Here is a 17,137-nt window from a genome sequence, read left to right as displayed (position 1 = left end):
GTTTCTGTACCAAACCATCAAAAATCGTAACGTCGACTGAAGCAAAAATCTCCATTTCTCCACGCTATTATTTAATACTAGCCGAAACCCCGTCACAGACGGATTCTGTTCATTCAACCACCCTCACCAGCTCACCCACACTCGAGGGACATGGACTGGACAGGGCGTGTTTCTCCCCGCCTACTCATTCCCCGCCCCTGTCCCATTCCCCCCGCCTTCAACTTGCTTAACCCCGCCCACAAATGTAATTACCCCGGCCCCGCCTCTTCCCTCCCTGCCACACTTGCCCCCGCCCCCTGTCCACCCCCTCACACTCAACCCTGCCTACTTCACCCCAGCCCCCGCCCCATTCCCCCCCCCCATCTCCCGCTTTCAATTTGCTTACCCCCGCCCAAAAATTTGCTTACCTTGCCCCCCGCCTCTTCATCTCCCACCCCGTCTCTTCACTCCCTGCCCCCGTCTCAACGAAAAGTGTTTATTCTGCTTCAGAGTTGAAGGTTGACTATTGCCACTATGTGCGATGCACTCTTACAGGTACGAAGTGTCTTTCATTCCAGGTCACAGAACCGAGAAAAACGTGACGCGACCGCAAGGAGGAGCACAAAATTGGTCCTTCAGTTTTAATATATAGAAGATTCAATGTTTATTGTTCCATTTTTTGTGTCAAATTCACATTCTGAGGTTGTCAGCATGTGCAGAAGAGGGTTTTACATTGCAAACGCTATTTTCGAGGAGTGGAATTACACCTCTCAGCGGTAACGGTCTGTCGACGACAGACGTAATGACGTCAGCGAATGACCGATGATGTCATGACGTCCTGACACCTCTCAGCGGTGACGTCACACGTCGCCATGTAAACGAATGTAAAACGAAAAGTGTTTATTCTGCTTCAGAGTTGAAAGTTGACTATTGCCACTATATGCGATGCACTCTTACAGGTACGAAGTTTCTTTCATTCCAGGTCACAGTACTGAGAAAAACATGACGCGACCACGAGGAGGAGCACAAAATTGGTCCTTCAGTATTAATATATAGATTATTTTATCAAAGTCACAAAACCGTAATATTCGACCATCCACCAACAATCTTTACATAATCCGACGGCTTCGAGAGTCAGGCATGCGACGATAACCTTTATTGGGATAAAAAAATGACTTTTAAACACCATCTTTATCGAAAACACTGTCAGCGCGCACACGCAAAACCTTTATGTGACTCAACGACGCCTCTGCTCGAGCCCGCTGCACCACGTGACGAGCCATGACGCGGCGAGTGAAATATTTTTATACAATCTTAAAACGTCTCCAAAACATCCGATTTTTACCAGAATTTCGACAACTGAGTTTTAAGCGTCCTTAGCGATCGCAAAAACCGAAAGCAAAATTAAAATCAAAGTTAAAACGAACTCTTAACGTCGACCGAAGCAAAAATACTCCATTTCTCCACATGAATTTACGGAATTATGTTTGACCTCACTGTGACCTTGACCTTTGACCGAATTTGACCAAAATCTAATCAGTGCTAGCCATCACCCTCCTGAACCATGTGGTGTAATTTGACATTGGTAGTTTCTTCTGTTCACGAGTTATCGTACACACACACACACACACACACACACACACACACACACACACACACACACACACACACACACACACACACACACACACACACACACACACACACACACACACACACACACACACACACACACACACACACACACACACACGATGGAAGTCATCAATATACTTAAGAAATCTAAAGATTTCGTAAGTAAAAAGCTTCATGAATTGTTCATTCAATTGCATGACAGAATTACACGAGTATGAATGGAGGCCTTATGGTGTGAACAATGGACTTGCATCTGACATGTTAGAGGTTGAAAGCCAGCTGAAGGGCATGGTGTTATGGATTTGCATTCCAAGCTTCTGGTTATTGAGCTCATTAAAATCTAATTGGGTCACTCTGATGCATTGTTGATAAAACCCAGATGGCTCACAGAGCACGTTTCAGGAAGGAGGTAATCTGCCTGCCTTACATTGCCTGATCTGCAGGTGGCATACACACTGGGATTGACTCAACACCCTGGATAATTTGGGATGGGCATGAAAATATAATCTACAAAGAGCTATCACCAACCACGAACCACAAACCCGCACGAACAAGAAACACACAAAAGGAGGCATGAAAGAGGGAGATATGGCCAAAATAAACTAAAATGCTTCCATCAGGCTGAACAGTTTATGTTTTGTATTCCACTGGGATCAGGACCTCCAAAATCTAATTGGTTTGTTCTCGTCAGACCCAACTAATCCACCAAGTTTCATCCAAATCTGTCCACAACTTTTTGAGATGTGTGAGATATCGTTTTTGAACCCATTCTCTCAATGGTGAAGAATCACTTGAGAAAAAAAATAAAAATTCTCGTAACCGGATTCGTATCTTCACCAAAATCGAATCGATTTGGCCTTGTCAGGTGTCACACACACAACCTGTCCAGAGTTTCATTTGAATCTGTCCATAACTGTTTGAGATATTGTGCTGCTATGCATATCGGTTTGAGCCCTATCACTCAATGGTGAAGAATCACTTTCAACAATTTTGGAGGATCTTCACCAAAATTGAATCAATTCTTCCTTGTCACACCTCCAAACAGTCCACCAAGTTTCGTCGAAATTTGTCCACAACTTGAGATATTGTGCTTTACATCGTTTTTGGCCCCCATCTCAATGGTGAAGAATCACTTCAAAAATTATAGTATCTGAATCTTCACCAAAATAGAATCTTTTCATCCTTGTCACACACCCAACTTCATCCAAATCAGTCCACAACTTTTTGAGATATCCTGTTCACAGACAGACCGACATACAGACAGACAGTCGGGGTGAAAACACACCCTCCACCCTCCTTCAGTGGGAGAGGGAACAAATACATTAAAGAACATGGTAATTAAACCTCTGCTCTTAAGAAAAAGGCTATGATGCAGTGACAGCGCACCTTCCATTGATGGAGCGAGGCAACAATAGAGACGCCACAAAGAGCTGGCACTAGACACCTGAAGCAGCTGGATTTGTTGCACGCTGGAACTCAGCTGGAGAGGAAAGGCAGTGATAGAAAATCATGGGTTAATTATCCAGGAATTAAAGCCAAGTAAGCACTCACAAGGAACAAATCAAACTGCATGTGGGGGTGGGCATAAAGGAAATTTCAACGGTGCAGGTGAAATGAGCATGGAAACGTTGGGAGGTATCATGGAGGAGACTACAGTACTGTACTGTATAGCAAAAACACAAGTGATATTGACGTTGAGAACTGGGTGCTTGAGCAAGCAAGGTGTAGAATGGTCAAACATATGGTTAAAGATGGGATGATATGTGGATGGTTAAAGGTTGACCTTCGACTTCGGTTTATTAAAGGCAGAGAAATTTTAGACAATTAATGCATTTGAATAATCTACTATAAATGGATGAGGTGCGTGTGCGTGTGCGTAACCAGAATGTTCATCGTGATCTTCCGAGTTGACGAGGCTAATGTACTTCAAAGAACCTGAAAGAATCCCATGTTTTAAAGGCACGCGATGTCAAGGTGTATAGAGCAGCTCAAGAAGTCCTTCCATAGCATAACATTCTAATTACAAAATAAATAAAAATAATGATAACGTTGTAACAAAGCATATATTAATTAATACTAATAATATTAACAACAATAATAGTAGTATCATTTGGCAAGGGCAATAATGAATGTATAATCTCCAGCATGGCCCAAGCACATCTGGGCTTGGTGAAAGACAAGCTCATGCTCAAGTAGTACAGCAGGAAGGTATGCTACAAGGCCTTGAAGACCAATGAAAATTTGGTCCAATGGACATTTGACGGGCCCACGGTTGTCTTTAAAGCGTTTATTAATTAATTAATTTTCCCATTTGAGCGTCAGTGTGTCTGTCCAGGGCACAACGTTTTCACCATTTGACCTTTTGTCATCAAATCTTGAACAAGCCTTTATTATGAGAACATGGAGAACACAAATTAGTAAATTTGACTCTTTTTCAAACTCCGTCACACAAGGTGGAGGTGGTTAGGTATTCTCCCGTCTGTGTTGACTTTTCTATAAGCAGGATATCTCAAAAAGTTGTGGATGGGTTGTGACAAAACGAGGTTGATGAGTTGGGTAGGTGACAAGAACAAGCCGATGAGATTTTGGTTCAGGTCCGGATGCAGATCCTGTCCCCATTAGTGGAATACAAAACGTAAACTGTTCAGCCTGGCGAAGGTTTGCGTCCACCGAGTGCTGTTCTCATTACCCTCACCAGAGGACAGGGTATTACATTTGGGTCCGTTTGTCTGTCCACACAGAACTTGTGTTTTTCTCTGCAACAGCTTGTCGGATTGAGATGAAATTTTCATCATGGGAGGGACAACATATGTGGAATGTTTTAATGATAATTATGACGTCATCGGTCACTTGGTTTGACAGCCATGTTGCAAAACAGAAAAACTTTAGACCTCTATCTGAAACTATACCAAGGAAAAAATTGAAACTTGGCACATGGCAAGTACTCCTCATGGGGAATAAGTGTTTTTGTTTTTAATGTCAGAGGTGCCTTCATTATGATGTCATAATTGCATATGTAGAACACAACATCCAATCAGTATGAAAGTTTTTCAGGGTCATCTAGGGATAAAAATTGATTATGTCATCGGTCACATGATTTGGCAGACATATTGTTTTTTTTTGTTGTTTTTTTTTAAACCTCAAAAATCTTCTCTGACAAGGCTGAACAGATTGAGGCAAAATTTAAACATGTATGAACACCGATCCATGAGGAACAAAACATTGCCACATATGATGTCATACGTCACATGGTTTGGCAGCCATATTGGATTTACCCGTAAACCCATTAAAAAAAATCTTCTTCTCCAGAATGGCTGGAGAGATCGAGGGGAACTTCACACACCTCACCCAAACCTTGGGTATACCAGGGCATTCAGAGATAACTGATATCTCATGGTCTGGCAACCAATATTGGATTGAGCAGAGATATTACAAAAAAAAACTAAAAAAAAAAAACTTCTCTCTTGAGCAACTTCATCAATCGATGTGAAATTTCACATTTATGATCCAGTCATGGGGAATATACGTTTTAAATTTCAACCTGATCAGACGCATGGTCTGGAAGCCAAATATAGATATTACTAAAATTCTCATCATGTATATACAGTATGTATATATATATATATATATATATATATATATATATATATATATATATATATATATATATATATATATATATAGATGTATGCATGTATGTATGTTCCCGAAATACAGCCAAAACAGTCCACGATTGCGCAAAAATTTTAGGGCCACCTTACTCACCATTCGCCTGCGGTGTGCAGTATCAAGTTTCACTCAAATTGGGCAACGAAAAAATTATTAAAAAATCAATTCCCGATTCAGTCAAGTACTCTTCGGGAGAATTTGATCAATGCAAACAACCTTCCTCTGCATTTGATCATTTGATCAAGAATCATTTGATCATTGAATGAATTTGATCATTGAATGAATCAATCATTTGATCAAGAAGATCAAGATCATTTGATCAATGCAAACAACAACAAACAATGCAAACAATGCGGTATAGTTCGCTGGAGCTATCTTTTTTTTTTCTTTTTTGATTTGAAATGATTTTTTTTTTTTTTCATCAACCGCTGTCACAACGGGAACCCACCGAGTTCATGGGTCGTCTAATATATACAGTGGGGAGAACAAGTATTTGATACACTACCGATTTTGCAGGTTTTCCCACTTACAAAGCACGTAGAGGTCTGTAATTTTTATCATCGGTACACTTCAACTGTGAAAGACGGAATCTAAAACAAAAATCCTGAAAATCACATTGTATGATTTTTAAATAATTAATTTAAAATTTAATTGCATGAAATAAGTATTTGATCACCTACCAACCTGTAAGAATTCCAGCTCTCACAGACCTGTTAGTTTTGTCTTTAAGAAGCCCTCCCATTCTCCACTCATTACCTGCATTAACTGCACCTGTTTGAACTCGTTATCTGCATAAAAGACAGCTGTCCACACTCAATCAATCAGACTCCAACCTCTCCACAATGGGCAAGACCAGAGAGCTGTCCAAGGACATCAGGGTCAAAATTGTAGACTTGCACAAGGCTGGGATGGGCTACAGGACAATAGGCAAGCAGCTTGGTGAGAAGGCAACAACTGTTGGTGCAATTATTAGAAAATGGAAGAAGTTCAAGATAACAGTCAATCTCCCTCGGTCTGGGGCTCCATGCAAGATCTCACCTCGTGGAGCCTCAATGATCATGAGAAAGGTGAGGGATCAGCCCAGAACTACAAGCAGGACCTGGTCAATGACCTGAAGAGAGCTGGGACCACAGTATCAAAGAAAACCATAAGTAACACACTCCGCCGTCATGGATTAAAATCCTACAGCGCACGCAAGGTCCCTCTGCTCAAGCCAGCGCATGTCCAGGCCCGTCTGAAGTTTGCCAATGACCATCTGGATGATCCAGAGGAGGAATGGGAGAAGGTCATGTGGTCTGATGAGACCAAAATAGAGCTTTTTGGTTTAAACTCCACTCGCCGTGTTTGGAGAAAGAAGAAGGATGAGTACAACCCCAAGAACACCATCCCAACCGTGAAGCATGGAGGTGGAAACATCATTCTTTGGGGATGCTTTTCTGCAAAGGGGACAGGACGACTGCACTGTATTGAGGGGAGGATGTATGGGGCCATGTATCACGAGATCTTGGCCAACAACCTCCTTCCCTCAACAAGAGCATTGAAGATGGGCGTGGCTGGGTCTTCCAGGATGACAACGACCCGAAACACACAGCCAGGGCAACTAAGGAGTGGCTCCGTAAGAAGCATCTCAAGGTCCTGGAGTGGCCGAGCCAGTCTCCAGACCTGAACCCAATAGAAAATCTTTGGAGGGAGCTGAAAGTCTGTTGCCCAGCGACAGCCCCGAAACCTGAAGGATCTGGAGAAGATCTGTATGCAGGAGTGGGCCAAAATCCCTGCTCCAGTCTGTGCAAACCTGGATAAGAACTACAGGAAACGTCTGATCTCTGTAATTGCAAACAAAGGTTTCTGTACCAAATATTAAGTTCTGTTTTTCTGATGTATCAAATACTTATTTCATGCAATAAAATACAAATTAATTATTTTAAAATCATACAATGTGATTTTCAGGATTTTTGTTTTAGATTCCGTCTTTCACAGTTGAAGTGTACTTATGATAAAAATTGCAGACCTCTACGTGCTTTATCAGTGGGAAAACCTGCAAAATCGGCAGTGTATCAAATACTTGTTCTCCCCACTGTATGTATGTATGTATGTATGTATGTATGTATGTATGTATGTATGTATGTATGTATGTATGTATGTATGTATGTATGTATGTATGTATGTATGTATGTATGTATGTATGTATGTATGTATGTATGTATGTATGTATATATATATATATATATATATATATATATATATATATATATATATATATATATATATATATATATATATATATATATATATATATATATATATATATACATATACACATATACATATATATACACATACACATACACACACACACACACATATACACATGCATAATTTTTTTTTTTTGATTTTGTTTTTTTGACTAGGGCCTCACTTGGCTGTGCCTGGATGGGTTTGATGGTGGAGGAGTAGCAACTGAATCCTGAATCCTATCTGGGTTCCTCCTGATGACTTCATCTTTGCTTTTTGCTGTTCGGGTTCCTCTGATGATTCCAATGCAAGACTCTTCCATTGCATTGGATTTGATCATCTTCCATTGGATTTGAATTCAATCAATTTTAATCCCATTATGAATTCAACTGAATCATAATAAACATCCTGGGTCAGGGTGAGGTGTCCGATTAAAGTGGGGTTGCATCAAAGCGGGACATCTTGGTACCCGGTCATCACTGCCAGCAGTTATAAAGTGGCAGTTCTAATTATCTATATATTAATACTGAAGGACCAATTTTGTGCTCCTCCTGGCAGTCGCGTCCCGTTTTTCTCGGTACTGTGACTTGGACTGAAAGAAACTTCGTACATGTAAGAGTGCATCGCACATCGTGGCAATAGTCAACTTTCAACTCTGAAGCAGAATAAACACTTTTCGTTTTATATTCGTTTACATGGCGACGTGTGACATCACTGCTGAGAGGCGTCAGGACGTCATGACATCATCGGTCATTCGCTGACGTCATTACGTCTGTCGTCGACAGACCGTTACCACTGAGAGGTGCAATTCCACTCCTCGAAAATAGCGCCTGCAATGTAAAACCCTCTTCTGCACATGCTGACTACCTCAGAATGTGAATTTGACACAAAAAATGTAACAAGAAACATTGTATCTTCTATATATTGATACTGAAGGACCAATTTTGTGCTCCTCCTAGCGGCCACGTCACGTTTTTCTCGGTACTGTGACCTGGACTGAAAGAAACTTCATACCAGTAATACCCGAGGAGATCGATAGCTTTAATCAGAATTTCGGGTAAGGATGGTTTGATAGGTCGACTCAATGTAAAAAAGGGTGCTGAATCCAAAAAAAGCAGTCTTATTGACCCCACTCAAGACAAAATGACCATTTTAACCCCTTTTTGACCAAATATGACCATATTTGGTCAAATTATGTTGGGTGGGTGGGTTTAATCAGAATTTTAGGTAAGGCTGATTTGACAAGCCTACTTTATGTATAAAAGGGTGCCGATTCCAAATAAAACCGTCTTATTGACCTCAATCAAGACAAAATGACAATCTTAACCCTTTTTGGCCAAATATTCCATTATTCCATCAAATAGTGGGTTTAATCAGAACTTTAGGTCAAGATGATTTGACAAGCCTATTTTAGGTAAAAGAGGGTGCTGATTACCAAAAAGCAGTCTTATTGACCCTATGTAAGACAAAATAACTATTTTTGGCCAGTTTTTGGCCAAATATGAATAGGCCCCAGTGTTGAATATTGTACTGGGAAATATCAATATTTCAAATATTGATATTTGCAAGCTTTCCATTTACCCTTTCAATTTACCACATTCAATTAGTCATTTCCATTATCATAATCATCACTATCTTCTTCATCCTCTGAATCATCATCAGTAATACAATCATTGTCATCATCATCCTCATCTCCATCTGTGACATCTTCTGGTTCCATGGTTTTTAGAAAGAATAGTTGGCATCTGACTGCCGGTAAATTAGAGTGGTACAAAATCTCCGTTGACCTCTTTCCAGCCGTGATCTGTGGGTTGAATGTTCTCTAGTGGATCTCTTAGATGTGCGTGCTTCCAGAGATATGCCACGTAATTGCACCGTGCCAATTTTTGCAGGGTGGGAGCATGCCTGCATCAAGTCCCTTTATTTTCTCCAATGGACTGTCTGGATCTGTCGGTTTGTATTTCTGTAGGAAGATTTTCAACCTTGCAACATTCACGGATGATAATGCTCCCTGACCATAGAGTGAACACGCATATCTTTCTGCAAGGCTGTCGTCATCATCAAAGGCGGTTGTCTCTCCGAGCATGCTGATGCCTTCGAGATGGAGAGCACTCTTCTGAGCTTTTTTCAATGGGTTCACCTTTCCCTTCCTGAAGAAGGGCGACGTGTCGTCGCATCCTGTCAGAGCATGATAACCTGGTAGTGCCTTGCAAACAACTGGGCCGAGGTGGTTTGTTAGTGCAGTAATATGGACATACCTTCTAGTGTTATCACTCGAATGTCCAAGGTCCATCCACGCATTGGCCTTGAGTTGTCTTGAATGATACAGGAGAATGACCATGATATCAGTGTCTGTTGCACGGACAACAACATTCTGTCCTGGTATTGCTTTTGACAGCATGCTGAGATGGTATACTCGGCTGGTATCTGCCTCCACGTGTGAGCATTCATACTCTGGTGCCAAATTGTGTTCTACATTTCCTGACAGAGATGCTGTATACTGAAGACACTGCTCCTCATGTGAAACAACAACAGTCTTTTGTTTTATGATTGGTGCATAATGGTTATGTTTCCATTCCTCCATGAAGAACTTAAGTGCAGTTTTGAAATTTGGTGATCTCAAGGCATGTCTGAAATCTTTAGGACGTAACTGGTCTGCACCTGTGATGTGAAATGATCCATCATTTGCACCTCTTGCCTGTTTCTCAACACTCTTTATGCTTTTCACATAACTGTCACAGACAAAGTGCACTTTCCTTGCCTTTGGACTGCATATGATCTTCAGGACCAGCTCTGCTACATTCCCAAATCTGAGAGGCAAGTCAGAGGGCAGTGACTGGATTATGAACATGGCATCATAAATGACCGTATCAACTGTTGTTGGCTCTTTGTGTGTAATCAAATCTTCGAGGTGTTTGGAGAGTGTGTACTTTGGTGTCTTCTTCACTGTGCCAAAAAATACTGGCCAAAGAGAGGGGAACCGGGGTTAGTGGAAAGGAAAACATCTTTGCCAGCTCAATCTTTCTGGTACAAGCAAGATAGACCAGTCTGCCCAGCAGGTCCCGTGTTGTCTTCAGCTCAACAACCTTTTCATCTTTACCTCATATTTTGCTCTTGATAGTAACACTGGCAAAGTTTCTCACTTTTCTTCTTTTCAGTGGTTTTTCAAACCTTGAAGAATCCTTCAAGCATTCCTGGAGGAACTCAACTTTCCACTTCTCCCCCAAAGCAAAGAGATTTTGCATGTCCTCTTTTACTTCATCTGGCATTTTCTTGCCATCTGCTAGACAGTACAAATTGGTGTCTTCGATCAGGGAGTTACCAAAGGAATTCATTGTAGTGTCAATCATTTTAGAAATACTTTCCAAGTCTCTGAATATTATGTGATACAATTCAAATGATGTGCACACCTTCAGAACATCCAAACGTGGACCAATAGAAATTGACCAAATATCGTCATAATTTGACGGGAAAGGGTTAAAATGGTCATTGTGTCTTGAGCGAGGTCAACAAGACTGTTTTTTTGGAATCGGCAAACTCTTTTACCTAAAATAGGCTTGTCAAATCATTCTTACCCAAAATTCTGATTAAACCCACCTACCCAAAATAATTTGACCGAATATGGTCATATATGGGCAAAAAGGGTTAAAATGGTCATTTTGTCTTGAGTAGGGTCAATAAAACTACTTTTTTTGGATTCAGCACCCTTTTTTACATAAAGTAGGCCTGTCAAACCATCCTTACCCAAAATTCTGATAAAAGCCATCTATCTCTTGGAATATAAGAGTGCATCGCACATAGTGGCAATAGTCAACTTTGAACTCTGAAGCAGAATAAACACTTTTCGTTGAGATGGGGGCGAGGAGTGACAATACGGGGGCAGGGAGTGAAGAGGCGGGGGCGGGGGATGAAGAGACGGGGAGCAAGGTAAGCAAGTTTTTGGGCAGGAGTAAGCAAAATGAAAGCGGGAGATGGGGGGGGAATGGGGCGGAGGCTGGGGTGAATTAGGTGGGGTTAAGTGTGAGAGGGTGGACGGGGGCAGGGGCCCAGGGGCAAGTGGGGCGGGGAATCAAGAGACGGGGGGTGGGGACTGAAGAGGCGGGGGCGGGGGTAAGCAAATTTAAGGCAGGGGTTGGGAGGTGGGGGGGAATGGGGCAGGGGTGGGGGATGAGTAGGCGGGGGCAAGCACGCCCCGTCCATGTCTCTCGAGTGTGGGTGAGCTGGTGAGGGTGGTTGAATGAACGGAATCCGTCTGTGACGGGGTTTCGGCTAGTGTCTATTATTAGCCCCCATTGGACTTCGTCCAAAACGGGGGCTGATGAATTTGGTCTCAATTTTCGTGTCCGTGCATGCGTCCGCAACCATATCTCTGACATTTATGGACATATTTTATTCGTAGTTGCCAAAAAGACAAAACATGGTTGTGTACATTTACGTCTTTTTTTCCCTTGGATTCAGATCCAAGATGGCCGACTGGCTGCTTGTTTTCTTACGTAAATGTGTCCCCAACCATTTCTCAGACATGCATGGTCCAATTTTGTTCAAACTTGGCACAAGCACAGTAGATGATGGCATACACGTGTAGCTAACTTTGTTTTGTGATCTGATCAAAGATGGCTAACTGGTAGCCAATTTAGTTATACATATATACGGCCTAGCTCTTTTACTCCGTACAGAAAAATTACTAAAACAACGGGGATCATGATATTTTATGTCTTTTTTTACTTGTTAATTTAATGTAACATACCAGTACACAAACACCACACAACACAAGTCCTGGTGAGGGTTTGCAATCTCTGCTCTTTTTCTTGTTTAATCTGCTGTCGTAACGTTTACTTTGAGTACGAAGCAGATGCGGACAGGTTTTACATTTATTTCCTTTACCCTCCCCGTTTCTTCTCCTTCCCCCCCATACGAGTGTCCGACATTTTCGTGAGAGAATCTGTTGTCTAAAGATAGGTTAAGTAGATTAGCCCAAGAAGTTGTTTAGTGAGAGGTGTTATTTATTTTTTGAGAAAGACATCCTCTTATTTTTCTTCTTCATAAATCAATTTTTTGATAGTTTCCTTTGTTCCCTTCCCTGGCTTCTTTATTTCACTATTATTAGCTCACGAAGACCATAGTTCAGATGCTCCACGTCAGCACTTGTAACTTCTCTGAAATTATGCAAACAATTCCGATGAAAATTGACCAGAACCTTCATCAACCGTGATGTACCAAAGTTTGTTCACGGCATTAAAAAAAAATATATAGGGGTCTACGGAGGGAGTTTATGGGGGGTGGATGACCCCAAAAAGAGGAATTTGCTCTAACATTGGTTCATTGACATATTTTGCAGATTCCATTCCACGTTTACTTCCTCCTCGGTATTATTATTATTCCACCAGATGAACGCCCATGGGGATGAGCCCGATTTTTTTTATTGATTCATTCATGTTGGCTCCAGGAGATAAACTACTTATCCATGTGTGAACAAATTGCCAGTGTGTACGGTGAGAGTTTCGTTCTCAGCATGTGCAAGCATATTGAGGATCTTGGCATCGTTCGGAGCTACCATTTGGTACTTTGCAATCTAAAATTAAAGCCTCCGCACTTGTCGCCTTGGGGATTCATCTCCGGTGCTTCCATGGCAAAAAAAAAGAAAGAGAAAAAAAAAAGGTGAACCTGCATATGAGTAGAGTACACAACAGCAAGAAGCAACAGTTCAAAATAAATATTTCAGAAGCTCTCAGCCAATAACATACACTTTACTTTGTCTCACCTGGCTGAGGTTCTCAATGTTTAGCTGCACCAACAACCTTTGGTGATCCTTTGGTTCTTCACAGCCCGAATCAGCATCGCCTTCCCGAGAATCACGCGGTTCAGGGGCCTGCAAGCTGCGCGTGATCCGACCCGAAGCGACCAAGGAGCTTGCCACGCAAACGACCGCCGTATGTCGCACCACACGATGGCTGCAAGGGGTGGCAGAGAAGCCACAGTGTGTGGGGTTCAAAACATAAGGTACTGAGAAACCCGAAAAAGATTTCCATGGGAATTGGGATGGTTGAATGGCCTTGCACACGCTGCCTACCGATATCAGAAATTATTCAAAATAATGGCTGGGTCGTATTACAGTGCCAATAACCGACAGGCGCACGATGTCAATCGATTTAAACATTTATTTATTGTCTCGCACTTTTCATTTCATGCAAAATCTAAAAGCACTTTACAAAGGACAACGACAATAAAAATTAGGAATGAGATGTTAGTGACAGTTTACTTTTCAAAGTCATGCAAATTAATTAGAATAGGCACATGATGAACATCGAATGTCAACAACAGTGACAAAATGAAACATTAAATCGAGACCTAATTATATTATCATACATGTCCTTTTGCTGATCAACCAATCACAACTCAGCAGTGACATCAGCCTGTCATTCCCCAGGCCGGGTTCATTATACCAAAGGAGCAGGAGAACAGAAAGAAAAAAAAAAAACACCGAGAAGGGCACTCAGTTGAGCACATACCTCCACCCCGCAATGCCTGATCCACAAGAACATATCGGGCCCATTATGTTTTTGAAATATCATGCTATATATCGTTTTGGGGGCCATCAACGGTGAAGAATCACTTTGAAAATTAAATTATTCTCGTAACCAGATCCGGATCTGGATCTTCACCAAAATCGCAACAATTCGTCCTCATCACCCACCCAACCTGTCCACAAAGTTTCATCCAAATCCGTCCACAACTTTTTTTTTTAATAGAATGTCGAGGCTCATATGAGAGCTAACACACAGAACGTACAATAAAGGGAGCAGGAGACAAGAGGGGTGGTAGAGGGAAGGAAAAAAAAAACAGTGAGGAACAGAGACAGGAGATCTGTGGAAGGGAGAGGGATGGGGTGAAGTACACAGGGTAAACAGGATGGACATGACAGGGACTTTCAGGAAGGAAAGCAGGGAATTTGAAGGAGGTGGGTTTGGGGTGGATTAACGGGGGTAGAAAAGATTGTGCTTTTGAATGGGGGAAGATAAGAGATGATGGTGAACAGCTGTTTTGAAGACCTGAAGGGAAGAGTGGGATTGAAGAGAGTGTGGGAGTCTGTTCCAAAGGTGGGGGGGGGGGAAAGAGGAAAGAAAGAATGAAGGCAAGCAGTCATTCTTGATTTTGGTAGTTTTAACAGAAGGGGGTTACTGACGGACCTTGAGGGCCCTGCGGAAAAATGGGGGCCGGGGGGGGGGACATATCACAGACAGAGCTTTGTATGTGGTCAAGAGCTCAGGTGTGCCAAAGGAGGACTTTGCACGATGGAGGATTCCCAATTAGCGACTGGCTTTGGAGGCCAGCTTGGAAATGTGGCTTTCCCAGGAAAGATCATGGCAGATAGTGAGACCCAGAAGCTTGAATGAAAGGAATTATTCAAGAGGATTATTGAGAAAGTAGATGGGGGGGGGGGAGGGGGGTTCCAGACAGTCGTTTCAGAGAGACATCGTGAGTTTTTGAGATATTGTGCAATCGATCATTTTTGGCCCTATCTCTCAATGGTGAAGAATCACTTTCAAATTCTAGCAGCCGGATACGGATCCAGATTTTCATCAAAATCTAGTCAGTTCGTCTTTTTCACACACCCAACCTGCCCACCAAATATCACCTGGATCTGCAACAACTTTTTGAAATATCCTGCACACAGACACACACACACACACACACACACACACACACACACACACACACACACACACACACACACACACACACACACACACACACACACACACACACACACACACACACACACACACACCAGGGGTGAAAACATAACCTCCTTCTACCGTTGATGGTGGATGTAAAAATCTGGCTGTACTACAGACTTAATGAGCAGTTACCTTTTCCTACATTCCCTTGTACATTTTTTTTTTTTTTGGCATTTAATAGGAAGTTGCCTGGCCCGTTTGAATACAGCAGTAACCCATTGGCAAGTACACTCACTTTCCACACATCTATACTTTCCACTCAAAAAATTAAAATACAAACAAAACTTGTGCAGTATTACTTTTCCAGCCTGACATGGGTAAAAGGAAATACTGTTATTGTTCTGAAATCCAGTTGAAATTGCTGTACAAAAACAAAAACAAACAAAAAAAATGCAGAAATATAAGTTTGGTTAATTTAATCTATCAACTTTTTATTACCTCCGCCACCAAAAGTGGACGGAGGTTATGTATTCACCTCTGTTTGTCTGTTTGCTTAGCTGTCTGTGAACAGGATCTCAAAACGTTATGGATCGATTCGGACAAAATGTGGTGGACGGATTGGGTGTATGACGAGGACAAATTGATGAGCCTTTGAAGATCCAGATCCGCCTATCTGTGAGATGCAAAACTTAAATTGTTCAGCCTGGCAGAGGTATACACTCTACCGAGTACAGTTGTTGTTGTACACTGGGAAGTGTTTGAACCCACACAGCACTCGCATTTGTTCTGCTTCCCAATAACATCATTCTGTAGATCGTTTTGACTTCCTGTATATTTGCCCCTTTAGCCCTGCTTTGGAATGTAAATAGACTCCTCTCCCTTGCTGAAACCACACCCAGGTCAGTCATTGTCATCTGACGATACCCCTGTGATGTGCTACAAAACAGTCATTAGTTGTTTACAGTTTAGTGTGCCCTCGGCATAAGAGTCCTGTTTCCAAAGATGACCAACTGCTGGCATTTACCATCACCAAGTTACTCATTTTAATATCTAGAGCTGAGGTAATCAAAAGCACAAATATGACCATCTATGTTTGCCATTGCTGACACCAGAATTACACATTACGAGGTACTGCTCTCGGGTCATTCCGTGCCAACTCACCTAAATTTCAAAAACTTCCCCAGGTCACCTCCTCAGATTTTGCTGGAAAAATTCTTAAATGTAGATCTATATGGCTCTACCCACCATGCAAAAGATTAGCTTTCAATTCCTCATAGTTTAAAAAATATCTATCTCAAGAGACCTTTGAAATTTGGCCATAAAAACGCCAAATGTGAAAAATGCATTTTTTTTCAACTTCAGGGGCTTAGAATTTTATAATGACTCCTCCAGAAAGTTAATATTACAAATATTTACTAATTAGCATCCAATTTTTTCAATTATGGCATCAGATAGCCTCTGGGATGCATATGTCTCACTCTATCGGAAGCTAAAAATGGCTTTTGGGCCAAAACGAGCGAAAATACGGTGAAACTATAGTAGCTCTCCTGAAAATATGGAACAACTTAGAATTTTTTCCTCATAACACAGTGATTATAGGGTCATTATTTATCCATAGATATATTTTTATCGGGATAATACAGTGAGGTGATGAATTATAAAAGTTTTACCATAAGCCCTTGCCTTATAGTCAGGTCAGGTTCGATCTGTGACCTGCTACAGGTACCATGTAAACCTGTACTAACCTGTTCCATGGTCGGGTTGTCGGCGACTAAACCGTCTCCCCCACCAGGTTTTCTGGTGAGGAGGGTGTTTGGATATGGACACCCAGCAGGATTAAAAACAAAACCTGTCAAGGGGCGGAGGAGCTCATTGTGAGCCAACGGCCATCCATATCTAGTGCCCAACTGTGTCTGCTGACGTCCTCCTGCAGTTGGGTCACT

At 41.8% G+C, this 17,137-nt stretch overlaps 1 protein-coding gene across 4 annotated transcripts in view; it reads right to left on the bottom strand.

Annotated features, from left to right (window-relative positions):
* Positions 1-17,137, bottom strand: part of TRAPPC8 (trafficking protein particle complex subunit 8) — a 97,680-nt gene that overhangs the window by 30,719 nt on the left and 49,824 nt on the right. For all 4 annotated transcript variants that reach the window (XM_085889575.1, XM_085889577.1, XM_085889576.1 and 1 more), the window contains 2 exons: positions 13,277-13,466; positions 3,001-3,094 (listed from right to left, as the gene is read on the bottom strand). In XM_085889575.1, the coding sequence (XP_085745701.1) occupies positions 3,001-3,094; positions 13,277-13,466 (284 nt within the window). The remainder of the gene's footprint in view (positions 1-3,000; positions 3,095-13,276; positions 13,467-17,137) is intronic.

Source organism: Eptatretus burgeri, chromosome 7, assembly GCF_056783735.1.
Source record: "Eptatretus burgeri isolate ZD-2024b chromosome 7, Ebu_testis_v1, whole genome shotgun sequence".
Taxonomy (NCBI): domain Eukaryota; kingdom Metazoa; phylum Chordata; class Myxini; order Myxiniformes; family Myxinidae; genus Eptatretus; species Eptatretus burgeri.
The sequence above is the reverse complement of the archived record's forward strand: the minus strand, read 5'-3'. Positions and strand labels throughout refer to the sequence as shown.